Source organism: Rhodotorula paludigena (assembly GCF_050403205.1).
Source record: "Rhodotorula paludigena JCM10292 DNA, Rt_paludigena_JCM10292v1_ctg31, whole genome shotgun sequence".
NCBI classification, from domain to species: domain Eukaryota; kingdom Fungi; phylum Basidiomycota; class Microbotryomycetes; order Sporidiobolales; family Sporidiobolaceae; genus Rhodotorula; species Rhodotorula paludigena.
The window spans coordinates 222,275-238,691 of record NW_027481427.1 but is presented as its reverse complement, the minus strand read 5'-3'; the positions used below and the strand labels follow the sequence as shown (position 1 = coordinate 238,691).

At 63.4% G+C, this 16,417-nt stretch overlaps 6 protein-coding genes across 6 annotated transcripts; 4 read left to right on the top strand and 2 right to left on the bottom strand.

Moving 5' to 3' along the window:
• Positions 1-117: 117 nt before the first annotated feature.
• JCM10292_001846 (uncharacterized protein) lies at positions 118-1,078 on the bottom strand (the record flags this gene model as incomplete). Its single annotated transcript, XM_076650118.1, has 2 exons — positions 118-545; positions 604-1,078. The coding sequence occupies 2 exons, from the start codon at positions 1,076-1,078 to the stop codon at positions 118-120; spliced, it is 903 nt and encodes a 300-aa protein (XP_076504412.1).
• A 303-nt stretch (positions 1,079-1,381) lies between these two features.
• JCM10292_001845 (EXPERA domain-containing protein) lies at positions 1,382-2,576 on the top strand (the record flags this gene model as incomplete). Its single annotated transcript, XM_076650117.1, has 7 exons — positions 1,382-1,539; positions 1,623-1,729; positions 1,814-1,982; positions 2,059-2,070; positions 2,136-2,176; positions 2,268-2,346; positions 2,465-2,576. 7 exons carry the CDS (start codon positions 1,382-1,384, stop codon positions 2,574-2,576), a joined length of 678 nt encoding a protein of 225 aa, XP_076504411.1.
• A 369-nt stretch (positions 2,577-2,945) lies between these two features.
• On the bottom strand, positions 2,946-5,708 carry JCM10292_001844 (uncharacterized protein; the record flags this gene model as incomplete). The annotated part of the gene is made up of 15 exons (XM_076650116.1): positions 2,946-3,205; positions 3,279-3,359; positions 3,431-3,511; positions 3,575-3,658; positions 3,720-3,867; positions 3,928-4,140; positions 4,200-4,294; positions 4,422-4,497; positions 4,556-4,566; positions 4,696-4,762; positions 4,843-4,921; positions 4,984-5,077; positions 5,145-5,175; positions 5,360-5,493; positions 5,624-5,708. The coding sequence occupies 15 exons, from the start codon at positions 5,706-5,708 to the stop codon at positions 2,946-2,948; spliced, it is 1,539 nt and encodes a 512-aa protein (XP_076504410.1).
• A 1,173-nt stretch (positions 5,709-6,881) lies between these two features.
• Positions 6,882-7,575, top strand: JCM10292_001843 (DUF3421 domain-containing protein; the record flags this gene model as incomplete). The annotated part of the gene is made up of 4 exons (XM_076650115.1): positions 6,882-7,181; positions 7,251-7,280; positions 7,342-7,428; positions 7,501-7,575. 4 exons carry the CDS (start codon positions 6,882-6,884, stop codon positions 7,573-7,575), a joined length of 492 nt encoding a protein of 163 aa, XP_076504409.1.
• Positions 7,576-7,832: 257 nt separating this feature from the next.
• Positions 7,833-10,658, top strand: JCM10292_001842 (uncharacterized protein; the record flags this gene model as incomplete). Its single annotated transcript, XM_076650114.1, has 13 exons — positions 7,833-8,369; positions 8,429-8,594; positions 8,649-8,886; positions 8,991-9,170; positions 9,246-9,437; positions 9,527-9,595; positions 9,668-9,703; positions 9,762-9,800; positions 9,857-9,917; positions 9,978-10,294; positions 10,357-10,378; positions 10,435-10,567; positions 10,636-10,658. The coding sequence occupies 13 exons, from the start codon at positions 7,833-7,835 to the stop codon at positions 10,656-10,658; spliced, it is 2,013 nt and encodes a 670-aa protein (XP_076504408.1).
• Positions 10,659-11,139: 481 nt separating this feature from the next.
• Positions 11,140-15,915, top strand: CRM1 (exportin CRM1; the record flags this gene model as incomplete). The annotated part of the gene is made up of 16 exons (XM_076650113.1): positions 11,140-11,235; positions 11,538-11,621; positions 11,710-12,008; positions 12,122-12,290; positions 12,417-12,581; positions 12,694-12,844; positions 12,917-13,335; positions 13,443-13,581; positions 13,645-13,785; positions 13,883-13,934; positions 13,999-14,160; positions 14,227-14,887; positions 14,944-15,035; positions 15,094-15,623; positions 15,687-15,806; positions 15,872-15,915. The coding sequence occupies 16 exons, from the start codon at positions 11,140-11,142 to the stop codon at positions 15,913-15,915; spliced, it is 3,324 nt and encodes a 1,107-aa protein (XP_076504407.1).
• Between the last annotated feature and the right edge of the window lie 502 nt (positions 15,916-16,417).

Below are 16,417 nucleotides of genomic sequence, written 5' to 3'. Positions count from 1 at the left end.
ATTTAACGTTAAACTAACTGTCCCTTCACAGCTCCAGGCGGGGGAGGCTAACCCATTTTAAAATTTGCTTTTCTTCCCCAACCCCGCCCCCCCCCCCCCCCCCCCCGCCGCAGGCCATCAATCGCGCTCGTCCTCGCTGCTCTCCGGACCGAGGTCCAGCTCGTCCTCGTCGCCGACCAGCGGCAACCTGACTCCTCCCTCGGCCGCTCGGCGCTCCTTCCACTCCTTCCCCGTGGCCCACGCCCACTTGCCAGCGTAGACCGCGCCCGTAAGGAACGCCGCCCACGCCGCCAAGGTAACGAACGCGTGCACAAGCGCGCTGATGAGGCCTCGACGCGGGCGCGAGCGCCCGCTGCGCCAGTCGGGCGGGAGGTTCTCGTCGCGCCCGCTCGTTGAAGGCGGGTTGTTCGGCGCTGGCGAGGCGGGCGGCGGCGAGGCGAGTTCGAAGAGCGTGCGAAGTGTTGACGGAGAGAGCGATGTGAGCATGATGACACTATTGTGCGGCGGAGGAGGGAGAGCCGTAAGGAAGGGCTGGATGTGCGAGTCTGCGGCGGTAGTCTGCCGTCAGTTCCGGCTCGGGAAAGCGGCGAGGCAAGCACGTACCAAGCGACTTTGCCCACTCTGCGCGGGCCTCGCCGCTCACCCCATCGACGTCAACCCTGGCCACCCGCACTTCGCGATTCTCCTCTCCCTTGCCGCACGTCCTCCTCCAGCCCCTCGCCCACGCCAGCACGTGCCCCTCGACCGCATCCGGCTCCATCACGTTTGTCGGGGCCGCGTTGTAGCGGTCCCACACGCCCGTGACGTTCGCTTGTCCCCCTTCGAGGCCTGAGCGCGGGAGGAGGGCAAAGTCGTTGAAAGCGAGGTCATCGACCGAGAGGACGAGGAGCGTCCCACAGGCGTGGAAGGCCGGGATGAAGGCGACGGTGCTAATTGCAGGGTCGGAGAAGCCGTCGTCGAGCCCGAGGAAGGCGCGAGCGGTGGAGTACGCGAGGAGCGGGACACGAGCCAGCGGGTAAGGCAGGGCTAGCACCGGGCTTGCGAGCGCGGCCAGTAGCAGCACGGCTGCGAGCAGCATCTCTGCACGAAGGACTGACAGGAGCAGGAGCAGCGAGAGAGGCCAAGACGCCAGGTCGCCGGTCGAGGAGATGAAGGCCGCGAACGTGCAACGACCTTCGGAAGCGGAGAAAATTAGCGCGCAGTAGCAGCTGACGTGCGCCGAGTATGACTCAACGCAATGCAGCTGCAACCGCTTGACTAGAGGTGTCGCGAGCTGAGAGAGGCTCCCTTTGCACCGCCTCGTTCAACGTTCAACTTGACCAGCTTCCGCCTCGCTCTCTGGATCTGCCGGACTGCTTCGCACGTAGAGTGCGCTGCCAAGATGGCTACGTATGCATCAAATGCGGCGGGCCCGCCTCCCTCGCTCTTCACGGCGACGACCGTCTCCTCGCTTGCCGCGACGGTCGCGCTCCTTGCTGTCGCACTCTGGCTGGCTCGTGTAGTCCTGCCGTCGAAGCGATACTCTGACTCGGTGCAGCGGTGCGCTCTCGCTCGCACGTTCTGCCTCTTTGTCCCGCCTTTGAGCCTCATCAGTTGACCGGTTCTCAAGTTGTCGTAAACAGGTGGACCTTCGTCTGGCTCGCCTTTGACGCTCTGATCCACTTCATACTCGAAGGAAGCTTCGTGTGGCAAAGCTTCCCGGCGCCTCGAACTGTCAACTCGAGCAAGGGTGCGTCCCTTCGACCCATTCCCGCCTCCTGTCGCGGCAGCTCCCATGATTACCCATTGCTGACGGTTCCTTCACACCGTACAGGCCCCTTCGCCGCCCTCTGGGCCGAATACGCCCTTGCCGACTCGCGCTGGGGCACGGCAGACCCGACGGTCGTTGCCATCGAGCTCATTACCGTCCTCGGCGCCGGCCCGCTCGCCGTGTACTGCGCCAACGGTATGAGGGGAAACAAGGAGGGATGGAGGTTCTGGGTGTGCGTGCTGGTACCCTTCAGTCCGTGGATGGCATGATTGACGGATTCATGCGTTCGCCGACTTCCACCTTCGCAGGATCATCTTGTCGTGCGTCGCGCGTCTCCTGCGTCTTTGCCTTCTGAAGGCCGCACGAGCTGACTCTCGGCTTGCAGAGTTGCTGAGCTGTACGGCGGATGGCTCACGTTTGGTCCCGGTGCGCTTGCGGCTTCGCGACGTTACCCTCGTTCCGCCGTTTCTGCGAACCTTACTGATGAGCGCTACGCTTTGCGTCATTTCCTTCACAGAGTGGATCTCCGGCTCGCATGCGTTGAACACGTCACACTGGTTGTACACCTGGGTCTACCTCGCCTTCTTCAACGGTCTGTACGTTCTCCCATCCCCCTTTCTGCCCACCGAGCGCCGGCTTTCGGTCTTCTGCGGACCGCGTGCTCCACAGATCCACCACTAGACGGTCCTGACCCCCCTTTGCCGCCTGCCACAGCTGGGTCGTCATCCCGCTCCTCCTCATCGCCGACTCGGGCGCCTACATCCTCCGTGCACTCGAACGCGAGCGCCTCGCGCGAGAGGTCAGCGAGGGAAAGAGGCGAGCATGAGCCGACCGGCGGGCACAAGGACGAGGTGGCCAGCGATGAGTAGGGCCACGAGGCTGAGCATGAGGGTGGCAAACTGGCGAGCCTGAACTCGAATTGTTGACGTGCATTCAAGCAGGTACCGTGTGCATATCCTCTGTGAGCGTGCAGAATGCAGCACGTGAATCTCGAATGACACGGAACAAAGAGAGGGACGATAACTTCTTTGGCAGTCTTCTAGCCGGACGCTCTTCAGGCAGAACAGATTTCGAGTCACTAGGAGGGCCTGGATCTACAGGTATACAGACCAATTGCACAGAGAAGCGGGGTCGTGCTGAGACAGAGAAACACGAGACGGTCTCCACTTCTGCGCTTCATACGCGACTGCGTCACCTAGACCGTGTAGCGGAAGTCCGGTCCCTTGTCGCCCAAGAGATGCAGCTCCTCGACCGTGTACTTGCGGCGCTGCTCCTCCGGGAGGGCGTCCTGCTCGGCTTGGAAGGCGTCCTTGCGGCGATTATCGCGGTGCAGCATGTAGGCGTAGGCAGGCGTGCAGACGAGACCGACGACGACGAAGCCCAGCACGACGCCGAAGCCGAGCCGGTACTTCGGACGGTCCTGCGTGCGGAACACGTTTGAAGAGGCAAGAGCACCTGAGAGGGAAAGAAAGGACGTCAGTCAGTCGTGAGTTACGGAAGAGAGCGCTTTTGAGAGCTGGCGGCTCACCGAGGTTACCCAGACCAATCTGTGCAGCAGAACCGACCGCACGCTTGCACTGGCCCGACAGATTGGTCGAAAGCCAGGTAACTGCACGAGGGTGAACATGTGTCAGTCAGCTTCCGTCAGGCAAGTTGCGATGACGATATTTTGTGGCGCACCTGAAGAGGGAAGACCGCCATAGGCGCCCATCGCGATGAGGAACAGCCCAAAGTAGCGCACCCCAGACGGAGGGAATGCAACTGCGGAGAAGGGCCGTTAGCAGGGCTGTGCATGGATGCGCACGACATTCGACGGAGGCTCACTGTTGATGATAAGGCCGACCAAGCAAAGGATGAGGTTGAGCATGTGATAGCGGAATCGAGTCTGCTGTCGGTCCGCCAGAATGGCTGAAGGGGAAAGAGGGTCAGCATTGAGCAATGTCGGTGAGGAGGAGAGCTGGTCACGCACACGTCGCCATGACATAGAGGAAAGCCGCGAAGTAAACCGGCACAGTAAGCAGCTGAACCTGAGGCCGAGTGTACTGGCCGAACGAGTTGATGATCGTGGGGAGGACGAGCGAGATGGCGTAGAGCGGAACGACAACGCCGAAGTACAGCTGCAAAGCATCCCAACAGGTCAGCTCACGTCGAGGTGGCGCTGAAACGGCTGCACTCACGCCGATAGCGAGCCACGTCTGCCAGTCCATGAAAGCCTGCTTGACAAAGACCTTGCTAACATGCTCCGCCTCGCCGACCTTCGAGTTGTCGGTTGCGCGGCGGTATACGAGCCATTCTTGCTCCTCGGGCGTAAGCCACTTGCACTCCATCGGGTAGTCGGGCATAGTCCACGGGACGGTGCAGCCGACGACAAAGGTGAGGAGGCCTTCGAGCTACGAAGAGAGGTCAAGTCAGCGAGGGGCATAGTGCTGATTGGGCTAGGCGAACGTACGATGAAGATCCAACGCCAACCGAGGTAGCCGCCAACACCGCTCATGAAACCGATACCGTATGCAAGGAGACCACTGAAGGCACCAGCAACGGTTGCTGCAAGCGAGAAGATCGTCAGCACGGGTGACCTTCTCAAGCGGTGCAGGCGAGCGCCCGCTGCATGAAGCGCGCGTCTGCCAACCGCGCAGGCACTTGGTCGCCTGTGCAGGGAGCTTGAACGTACCAGCGCCGAAGAAGAAGCCGATGCGGGATTGGGACCGGTTGCGCGGGTACCAGATCGACAGGTAGAGAATGACACCCTGTATGCGTGAGATGTCAGCGCGTGGCCTGCCTGAATGAAGCGCAGCTATGACTTACAGGGAACAAGCCTGCAGAATCGGTCAGTCCCGGTCGTACGCGAGAGCAGCGGGACACGCAAGGGTGGACGGGAGAGGGCGGGTTACGAGCAGAACGTCAGGACCGCCTCGTTGAGGGTAACAGCGGAAGGCTTGACGCACCGCACTCAGTGATGCCGAGGAAGAGACGAGTGACAATCAGGCCCGCATAATTCTGAACGACGCCCATCTGCGCGCCGAGTCGATGTCAGCGGGTCGCACCAGCCTTGAGGGCTTGGAAACTTCGTCCGCTCGACTGGTGCAACGTACCAGGGTCATGACGATGGACCAGGAGACGACGCAGATGGTGATCCAGGTCGAAGGGCGCTTAAACTTCTTCATGACGAGGCTGTTCATCCCGCAAAGTCAGCCGGAGTGCGCCCGGAGGCGCGGACGTTGTCAATAACGCACTTTGCTGGTACTTCGCACAGGCAATATGTAACGAAGAACACGGAGAGGGCAGTGTTGTAGCGCTGAGAGTCGAGGTTGAGCTCCGTCTCGAGACCTGCGTTCGAGGTTCCAGGCGTCAATCTCGTGCCTTCGGCGCGGGACCCGTCTGCATGCAGCCGTACCTTCGATACGAGCATTGCCGATGTTGCCGCGCTGTGAGGCGGCGGAAGGGTGTCAGTGGGGACGAGGAAAGGGCGCGGAAGGAGTGCCGGGCACGATCCGGTCGCCCTGACTCCGCGTCAAACACCCCCCGCTTCGATCTCGTGGCCGCCCGACCATAAGCGGGCGTGCAGTGACAGCGGAGCGACCGATGAGCCGGAATGAAAGTCCAACTCACGTCCATGAAGGAGAGCAAGTAGAGAAGCGCAAGAATGGGCATCAAGCGCAAGTCGACCTTGCGGTAGAGCTTGTCCTCTTCTTCCTTGGTGAAAATGCGCGCAGGCACCTTGATGTGACCCTTTTGCGGTGCATCTGAGACTGAGGAGTGATGGCGGCGAGGCGAAATGTGCGAGATGCGGCAGGGTTGGTGGAGGCGAAAGGGGCAGATCAGTCTAGCAACTTTGCGACAATAGACACGCCAGTACGGGGGTGGCCGACGCACCACCGGAAGACGAGGCAGTCTCAACGTGCTCAGCGTACGGCTTCTCAGCCTCAAAGTGGTGTTGCTGCTTTTCCGCGTCTGTCATGATGGGTAGCGTCGATGGTGACGACAGGACGCTATGAAGGTGGTGGGAGGGCGGTTACGCGTGGACGAGTGAAAGTAGTGGCGAGACGGAGCGAGATGCGTTTCCTTGAGTGCAGAGCGACCGACGACGACGAGCGGGTCGTCGAGCGGGACAGCGCAAGGCGGGGAAAGAGGAGAGCAAGAGGAGAAAGACGGAGCCCCGGCACAGCAAGCGAAGAGACACCGGGCGATAGAGGGCACCTTCCCCGCTCCGTCAGCAGAGAGAGCCAAGCGGGTGGGGGACAGCCGAGCGGAGCGTTTCGTGCGACATTCACCGGCCGAAGTGCACCTCGATCGCGCTGACCAGCGTTGGCGAGCGAACGTTGCGCTCTGAGCGCGGCAAGGGGACACAATCGGAAGGGAGGTGGGGAAAGCGTCAAAGGGGACCGGACCGGAAATGGGCTCTCAGCGTCATGTCATGAGGCACGTCCGCTGTCCGCAGCGCTTTGCTCGTTCAGCGCAGACCTGAATCACCCTGGCTTGACCCCGGCCGGTCGTCTTGAAGCCTCGGCAGTGGTGTCCTGCTCTGCCGCAGGTGGGGAAGAGAGTGCTCGCAGAACGCAGCGCTCCAGCGGCAAGCCGCCGTCGTCTGTCTGCGGCGGGAAGCAAAAGAATGCACCAGTACCGGGACCAGCATCACAGTCAACGTGCATCTGGGGCGACAGGAGGTGACTTGGCCTTGACTTGGCCTGAGCGAAGATGGAGAGAGAAGCGAGATGGTAAGGTCCCTTCCGAGCGGCGCAAATGTATTGCCATTGTAGAAGCTCGTCGAGGGCTACTGCAGGCTCGCCATCTCCCACAAAGCCGCTGTCAGGGCGTGTCGCGCTCGAGGAGATGAGAATCCGACGAAGTCGTCAGGGATGACAACCACCTCTTGCTGCCGACCAAGCGGTCTGTAAGGAATCCAGAGTCTCGCACGAGTCATCTGAACCTGCTTGCCACCCGTCAGCCACGGAAGGAAGAGTGCGGCGAGCCGCAACCAGCAGAGTGTCCGCGAGCCTCTCTCGCACCGCACACAGCCGCGAATCGCTCGAGCGAGCTCGCAAGTGGCAGAGCGCAGCTGCCCCCATCAGCACAGCGCAGCCCGGCCAGTCCTCGTCCGCCCGTCCTCGACCTCTCCCACCTCGCCCTACCCATGTCCGCTCCGCCCGCATACACGCCGAGCACACCGCCTGCGGGCCTGCGTGTGCCCTGCTCGACCGACCAGCCCGTACCGAACGAGTCTCTCATCGGCAGCGCGCCCTTCGTCGACCTCGACGGCTCGCCCGTCTACGTCGCGAGCGCCATCATGGGCGCAAACGCCGTGCACCCGTGCAAGGTCGCGCGCGGGCTCGTCATGGTTGCGTATGGCGGTGGAGAGAAGCACCACAAGGGGCGCTACGACATTTTGCCCATCACAGAGATGATGGAGTGGGTTGATGCCCAGCATGGCCAGGTCTGTCGAGGCTCTGCAGCTTCCCGTCCAGTATGCCTGCCAGTTTTGACTCCTCTCCCGAGCTCGCAGATTCCCAAAGGCAGGCGTCCGGTCGAGGGTGTGCGTCTTTAGGAAAATGAGCACTCTTCGCCTCACTCCTGACCCGCTGCCTTTCATGCAGGGCTTCGAGGCATCCGGCCAGCACCTCTTCCACGCTCTTACGTTCATCAACGAAGTGCAAGTGCCGGGAAAGACGGGCGAGCACTTGGTCCGTCGACGCCTGCTACTTAGCGTCCGCGCTGGTGAGGAAGCGAGCTGACCTTGCTTCGCGCGATACCAGCGCGGCGCCAACTTCGGCTGGGGCGGTGGCGAAACGGTTCGCCAGACTTGTTACAAGATCCTCTGCTGGCGCTGAGCACGACACCGCCGCTTGTATGCGCCGTCTCGAGCCTCACATTCCCCGCCCTCCCGGTTTCTCGCGGTCTTCCTCCCTCGTGCCCTGTATCTTGTCGTTCCATCACTGCACTCGCAACGCTGTTCCGTGCCACCTTAAGCAGGATACCAAGAATCTGCTTCTCCGTGCTAGCTCACCGCTCGGTCCTCCTCGTCCTCTTGCTCCGACGGACGGTCCGAAGCGCGGCTGTTCCTTCTTCTCCTGCAGCAACCAGCGACATGTCGGTCTTGCCCTCGTATTCAGCTGCAACGCGACCAATCCCGCCCGACGCGCCCGAACCGTCGACCTCGAATTCGCGCCCGCCGCCGTATTCCTCGGTCACGCCCTCGGTCTCGACGCTCGCGGGCGCCCTAGTCCCCCTCCAGCCGCTGCACCTCCACCTCTCGCTCCTGCGGCACTTCCACGCCCTGCAGCAGCGCCTCACCTCTCTCCCCGCTCCGTTGCGGACAACGCTCTTCGCGCTCGTTTCGCCCGCCGCGCGCTGGCGCGCCTTTCTCCGCCTCGCAGCGTACCAGCTCGAGACGTGGCTTGCGCGCGTCTGCGCACGCGACGGGTCTGACGGGCCGGGCAGCGCGTGGGAGCGCTGCGTCGCCGCGCTGCCGGTCGAGGCGGCACTCGTGTGGTACGCGTGGGTCGCAGGGTCAGGAGAATGGAGGGTTTACGAGGAGGACGTGATTCGCATGTGGGACCGGGAGCTGAGGAAGAAGACGATCGTGGGCGAGTGGGAGCTGCGCGACTTTCCGCTGCAGGACTTGGTGCCCCCGATTTTGTTCCTTCCTTTCGAACGGGAAGGAGCTGACCTTGGCTGTATCAGGTTGACCACCTCGAAGGGCGTCTTTCGCTGCTTGTGCTGAGGCGAGGGCAGGAGCTGTGGCGCGACAAGATGGACGGCGCAGATTGGGACGCCGTCGACATGCTGCTCGACGACAACTCGGCGATGCAGGTCGAGTGTCCGTGGTGCGGGACGTCGCAGTCGCTCCGTGCGTGCTCTCTTGTCCTCGAGTACCTGGTTGTGGCTCATCTGGCACGAGCAGCACTCTTCACGCCCGACCACACGGGCTTCTGCGACGCGCACTTCTCGGTCCCCTGCCCCTCGCCCTCCTGCCGCAAACCGCTCACCCACCACATCCTGGGTCTCTCGCGCCTCCTCGATGACTGCGACGCCTTCCGCGATCTGCCGAGGGAGCTTGTGCGCGAGCGCGAGACGAGCGAGGCTGGGTGGGCGAAGCGCCGGAGGGAGGAGGAGGAGCGGGCGGTGAGGCGGTCTCTTGCGTGCGTTCGGCGCTCTCTCACTCGGCTCGCGGCGCTTCCTCGCGCCTATAGCTGATACATCGAGTGGGCCAACGAAGTGGCACCGTCTCCCTCGCGCTTGGCAGCCTATCTCCTTCGTCGTGCCTCTCCGGCCGCGACCTGACCACCGCCGCGCTCGTGACGCAGGACATCGTCGACGCGCTCAAGCCCCTACGCGGATCGGAGGGGAGGCTATCAGACGCGCTTGGATCGCTCGACGAGGTCGAGGGCGTGCTGCAGAAGAAGACGCAGTTGCCGCTTGCCGTGTGCGTGTGGCGTCGGACCGGATGCTCGGCTCTCAGGATGCTGACTGAGCTCTGAGCTGCGCATCAACTGCACAGTATCCGATTCGTCCTCTCGCGCTACACCACCTCGCACCCCTTCTCAACCGACGTCGCGCTGTCGGCCTACCGCCTCACCACCACCCTCTTCGAGACACTGTCTGCGCCCGGCGTGGACTGGCTGACAACCGGATGGGAGCACACAAAGACCGGGAGGAAGACGCTCGACGCTGCGAGAAGGCGGTACGAAATGTGCGTCGGTCTCGGATGGCGTTCGTGCGGCGACTCGCGAGGTCGCACGCGCGGGGCCCGCTGAACGCTGTCATCTCGTGGGTCCGCAGGTTCCTCTACGTGGCCAACGACGTTGCGCGCAAAGGTCCGCTGGTCCCGACCGTCGACATCGACTTTGTGTGCGTTGCTCGCGTTTTTCCCAGATGGCCACTTCGCCTTGACGTACTTACACCGCTTGCGTGCGCACGCAGCTGGATGACGCACATGCTCGAAGCGGGTCGATACAGGTGCGTTGCAAGCTCGTCGCTTGCGCGGGTGTGCTGAGCTGACGGGCGCCACGGGCAGGAGGGACTCGGTCGACCGCGCCGAAAGTCTGCTGGACCAGTCCGTCCGCCCGCTCGCGCTGCTTGCTCCGTCATCCGCTCACACAGATTACACAGCTCTCTCGCGACCCCGTCTCTCGCATCTCGGCACTTCTCGCGCCTGCTCCAAAAGTGGGAGGTGCGTCTTTCGCCCCTTCTCCCAACCGCCCATCAATCGCTCACGACCCCCTCTCCACAGTCCGCACACCGCGTCCCGCTCTCGTTCCTCCTCTCGGCGCAGCCAGCGCCTCGCAACCCGCTGCGCCGGCTCGTGCCGAGCTCGCTGCGGACGGCGCCGGCGTGGAGCGACGGGCTTGAGAACGTGCCGTGCGAGGGGGCGACGGGCCCGAGCGGGGGTGGCGTGGTGCGTGTTGGAGAGGAGAGGTCGGCGGCGGGTGGTGCTAGGGCGAAGGGGAAGGACGGGGAGGAGCTCGTCAAGGCGAGGGAGGAACGGGACGGCGAGGCGGGCGTGTGGGCGGTCGAGCGGGCCGAGGCGCGCTTCGAGGGAATCCTCGGGTGCGTGGCGTCGACTGATGCGCTGCGGAGGAACTTCACTGACTTCTGCTGGTGTCTCGCAGCGCAGACCCGTCCATCCCACCCGTGCGTCCGACACGGGTACTCGCCTGCTCTCCGCACCCAGCTGACTCGCCCAGCAGACGGCATGGAACTACTACCTCCACCCGCGGGCGTACGAGCCCTTCCGGGTCGTGGACGGCGCGCGACTCGGGCCCGAGCGGGACGAGGACGACGAGGCGCGCGATGAGCGGCTCGTCGCGGAGCATGCCGAGAGTGCGCTCTGTTCCCTCGAGTCTGAGTGCGGCGAGAGGGTGCTGATGCGCTTTGGTGGGCGGGGACAGAGGTGAGGAGGCTCGAGGTGTAGGACGATACGAGGTGAAGCGGAAGGCGGAATGGACGAGGGGTGACTCTGCTCGAGGTCCCTTTGCGGTTTCGCTTCGACGGGATGCTCCGTGGTGTGGTAGTGAGTGGCAGTGAGCTGCGAGTGGCTCGCAGGAAGGTTGGCGAGGGGAGCGAGAGGGGCTGTAGTGGTCGCTCTGCTGTGCTGCACGGTGGCTCTGTCAAGTGCGCGTCTCAAGGACTTTCGCCGCCCGCGTCGTTCGCCGTTCCTTTGCGCCCAGTGCCAGCGACCAAAGGTCCCTCTGTGCCTGCGAGCGTCCCTCCCTCCTTCCCTCTGCTGCGCCGTCGTCGTCGCCGCTCCCCTCCCCTCCCCACCTCTGCCCGTCCCGCCCGCCGCTTCCTCGCAAGCGCACGCGCCACCAAGCAGCCCCAGAGCCCACGCAGCCACCTCGGCACAGCGCACCCGCAGCTCTCGCTCCCTCGCACCCCGCTTGCGCGCGCCCGCCATGGAGGTGAGTCCGCACCCCGATCTCGACCTCGCTCACCTCGCTGCGATCGCGTGCGACTCTGAGTCCAGCGACACGAGCACTGTCGACTGGGCGGTGCGAGCGAGTCGGACCATCCGGGCGGGGCTGTCGCCGCCAGCTGCCGTTGCTGGTGGCCAACCTCTCCGAACCTCGCTTCGTCCGCCTGATTTACAGCCGCGGGAGGGCCAGCGTGCACTGGGGGGCTCTCAGGAACGTGCAGCGAGGGGACACACGCGCGCACAGCCTCACTCGCCCCATCTCGCGCGAGCACCTGCACCGCCCGGCCGCTCCTCCATCAACCTCGCCCTCAGCACGCTCCCGCACGCCCCGCCGAGGCCCAGACCGCTGACCAGACGCTCGTACACGTGCGAAAACAGGCCATCCTCGACTTTACCCAGCCGCTCGATGTCGCGCTCCTGGACCAGGTCGCGCAGGTCTTCCTCACGGGAAGCGGGCCTCAGGTGCGTCCCTCGCTGGGTCCTTTCGGTTCCGTCACCGCCTACAATCGGTTGATGCTCACCCCATATACCTCGCCTTCGTGGCGCGCAGCAACAACAAGCGTCGACGGTCCTCGCCCAGTTCCAGGAGCACCCCGACGCCTGGCAGCGCGTGCCCGCCATCCTCGAGACGTCGCAGAACACGCAGACCAAGTACATCGCGCTGCAGATCATGGACCGCCTGATTAAGACGCGGTGGAAGGTCCTCCCCGAGGAGCAGCGCAGCGGGATCCGCAACTTTGTCGTCCAGGTCATCGTCAAGACCAGCTCGGACGAGCAGACGCTCAAGCGCGAAAAGAGCTTTGTCAACAAGCTCAACCTCATCCTCGTCCAGATCCTCAAGCAGGAATGGTCCGTCTTCCCGTCGACCGCCCCTCACCTTGCCGAACTGACCCGTGTCTTCTCGCTCGCCCTCTCCTCTCGCGCTCTCCGCCACCCTACCAACGACCATTCGCTCTCGACAGGCCGCACAACTGGCCGACCTTCATCCCCGAAATCGTCACGTCGTCGCAGGCCAACCTCTCGATCTGCGAAAACAACATGGTCATCCTCAAGCTCTTGTCCGAAGAGATCTTCGAGTTCTCGGCAGAGCAGATGACGACGGCCAAGACCAAGGCGCTCAAGGCGCAGATTGTGAGTGTCGGCGCCTCGTAGCCACGACTTTTGCAGCGGGAGCGGGGTCGTCAATCCCTCTGCCGCTGCTTCCTTTTCGTGAGCCTGCGACTGACCGCTCTGTTGCCCCCCCTCTCCGCGCAACAGTGCCAAGAGTTTGCCGAGGTGTTTTCGCTGTGCGTCGAGGTGCTCGAGAAGGCCGACAAGGCGTCGCTCATCAAGGTGACGCTCGAGGCCATGCTCCGCTTCCTCAACTGGATCCCGCTCGGCTACATCTTTGAGACGCCCGTCATCGACCACTTGATCACGAGGGTGCGTCTCGCTCTGCGGTCTTTGCCTGTGCAGAGGGCAATGTCCTACCCTTCGCTTGTTCGAAGATCCGCTTGACAGCTGACCTGCGCTCGCCTCGTCTCCGCACCCGCAGTTCCTCGAGGTGCCCGAGTTCCGCAACGTGACGCTCAAGTGCCTGTCCGAGATTGGCGGCCTCTCGATCGGCCCCGAGTACAACCAGAAGTTCATCATCCTCTTCAACATGGTCATGACCTCGGTCAACAAGATGATCCCGCCTTCCACCGGTGCGTCCTCGCCTCTCCTGCACGACGAGCGAGCGAGCGAGCGGCTGAATTGACCGGACGAGTGCGTGGCAGACATCGCCGGCGCGTACGAAGCGTCGACCGACGCCGACCAGGAGCTCGTGCTCAACCTCGCCCTCTTCCTCACCAACTTCCTCTCGTCGCACGTGACGATCCTCGAGACGCCCGCGCACCGCGACGTGCTCCTCAACGCGCACCTGTACCTGATCAAGATCAGCCAGGTCGAGGAGCGCGAGGTGTTCAAGATCTGCCTCGAGTACTGGGCAAAGCTCGTCGCCGACCTGTACGACGAGATGCAAAAGTTCCCCGGCGGCGAACTCGCCGCGAACCCGCTCCTGAGCCTCAGCGGCATGGCGGGCTTCCCGGGCGGCGCGGGCGCCGCGGGCGGGCAGCCGGGGAGGAGGGGCATCTACACTGAAGTGCTGAGCAACCTGCGGCTCGTCATGGTCGAGCGGATGGCCAAGCCCGAGGAGGTGCGTGTCCCTGCCCGCTCCCTTCCATCTCGACGGCGCATGCCGCGCGGGGCACACCTGGCACGTTGCAGAACGCTGACCCGCTCTCGTCTCGTCGTGCGCGACAGGTGTTGATCGTCGAGAACGACGAGGGCGAGATCGTGCGCGAGTTCCTCAAGGACACGGACACGGTCGTCCTGTACAAGAGCATGCGCGAGGTCCTCGTCTACCTCACGCACCTCGACGTCGTCGACACCGAGATGATCAGTGCGTCGACCTCTCCCCCCTTCGTCCCGCGCGGTGCTGACGGGCTTTGACGCGCGATCGCAGTGACGGAGAAGCTGTCGAAGCAGGTCGACGGGTCCGAGTGGTCGTGGGCCAACCTCAACACGCTGTGCTGGGCGATCGGCTCCATCTCGGGCGCCATGAACGAGGAGACCGAGAAGCGCTTCCTTGTGACCGTCATCAAGGGTGAGTCTGGGCGCTGTGCTCGTGAGACGAGGGCCCGCCGTCTCCGCGTCCTCTGTCTCTGCCTTTGACGTGCGAAGCTGACTCTTCCGCCTTGCAGACCTCCTCGGCTTGACAGAGATGAAGCGCGGCAAGGACAACAAGGCCGTCGTGTGAGTCTTGCGCCGCTCACGCGTCCTCCGCACCATGTCGCTCACGCTTCCCGCTACTCCACAGCGCGTCCAACATCATGTACATCGTCGGGCAGTACCCGCGCTTCCTCAAGGCGCACTGGAAGTTCCTCAAGACGGTCGTCAACAAGCTGTTCGAGTTTGCGCACGAGACGCACGAGGGCGTGCAGGACATGGCGTGCGACACGTTCATCAAGATTGCGCAGAAGTGCGTCTCTTCCACTCTGCTCGCTCGACGAATCTTGCACGAGCTGACATGATGCTTCGCCTCCAGGTGCCGCCGCCATTTCGTCATGCAGCAGTCGGGCGAGTCCGAGCCTTTCATCGACGACATCCTGCGCAACCTGCAGCGGATCACGGCCGATCTCTCGCCGCTCCAGATCCACACCTTCTACGAGGCGGTCGGCTACATGATCTCGGCGCAGCCGAACAAGCCGCAGCAAGAGCTCCTCATCGCCAACCTCATGGCGGCGCCCAACGCCGCATGGGACAGCTTGATGGCGCAGGCGGCGCAGAGCGGGACCGAGATCCTGTCCGACCCGGAGAACATCAAAATCTTGAGCAACATTCTCAAGACCAACACGGCGGCGTGCTCGTCGATCGGCACCTTCTTCCTCCCGCAACTGGCGCGCATCTACATGGACCTCCTCGGCCTGTACACGGCCGTGTCGGGCATCATCAGCGCGACGACGGCCGAGCAGGGCCTGATCGCGACCAAGACGCCCAAGGTGCGCGGCCTGCGCACCATCAAGAAGGAGATTCTCAAGCTCGTTGGCGAGACGTACATCCGCAAGGCCGAGGACCTCGACCAGGTCAACCGCGACCTCATCCCGCCCCTGCTCGAGGCCATTCTCGGCGACTACAAGCAGAACATCCCCGCTGCACGAGACGCCGAGGTGCTGTCGACCATGGTCACCATCACCTCGAGGCTAGGCGTGCGTCTTTCTCTTCGCCCGGTGCTTGCTTCCTCACTCACGCTCTCGCGACGCAGCCGTTGATGACCGACAAGATCCCCGCCGTGCTCGACGCCGTCTTCGAGTGCACTCTCTCGATGATCAACCAGGACTTGACCGAGTTCCCCGAGTGCGTCGCGCTTGCACAGCCTGGACGCCCCCTCGTACTCACGCTGTCTTGCACGCAGACACCGAGTCGCCTTCTTCAAGCTGCTGCGCGTAATCAACATCCACTGCTTCGACGCATTGCTCCAGATCCCGGCGCCGCAGTTCAAGCTCGTCATGGACGCCGTCGTCTGGGCAACGAAGCACACGATGCGCGACATCGGCGACCTCGGCTTGACGATCTGCGTCGAGCTGATCGACAACGTCGTCGCCGCTGGTCCGGCCACGTCGAATGGGTTCTTCCAGGCGTACTACCTCGCGCTGCTGCAGGACATGTTCTTCGTCCTGACGGACGCCGACCACAAGAGCGGCTTCAAGTCGACGGCGCTCGTCCTCGCGCGCCTGTTCAAGCTCGTCGAGCAGGGCGACATCCAGGTCCCGCTCGACCCCGCCGCGCAGTCGAACCCGCAGTTCGTCGCAGAGTACACCGCCAACCTCCTCAAGTCGGCGTTCCCGCACCTCCAGCCCGCGCAGATCACGGCGTTCGTCTCGGCGCTGCGCGAGCAGTACGGCGACTTCAACAAGTTCCGCATTACGCTGCGCGACTTCCTCAGTGCGTCTCCTTGCTTCCCACTTCGCCCCGGCCGTATCACACTGACGAGTTACCGGTGCACAGTCTCGCTGCGCGAGTTCCAGGGCGAGGAGGCGACCGACATCTTCCAGGAGGAGCGCGAGGAGGAGGCCAAGATCAAGCGCGAGGAGGAGCAGGCGCGCGCGGCCGCCGTGCCCGGAATGCGTGCGTCCCTTCTTCCTCTGCTCACTAAGAACTTGTCGTGCTTACTCGCTTCCGCGTTGACGCAGTGAAACCGTCCGAAGCGATGGCCGGCGAAGACGAGGAGCTGTAAGCGCGCTCAGGCGCAGCTCGGCTCGGTGGCATGTTTGCTTCGATGGTGTGGTTCGCGCAGTCCTTGTCTCTCCTTCCTCCCTAACATCCGCCTCTTTCGATGATTCCCCCCTCTCGTCCGCCTTCTCTCTGGTCTCTTTGCCATGTGTAGTTACGTCTCCCTTAGCTCGCAATCGTTCGACTTCGCAATCCTCCTACATCTCGCCGTGCTCGCTTGTCGCGTGTGCTTGCCGGGCGAGACCTATGCGATGGGTGACAGCTCACTTCGAAGGACTCCGAGCACGCAAGCTTCCCGTCTCGTCCGACTCGACACCAGGGAATGCAGGAAACAAGCACAAGCCCCGTGCAGATTGCCACATCACCCAGGCTGAAACCGCCCTCGAGTTCAGCCGGGCGCACGGGGGAAAAGAACTAAGCGGCATGAAGACCGACGGACGGCAGGGAAACGGGTGGAGAGGGAGGAGGACTAGACACAGCGGCGAAGAGGTGACAGACACATACAG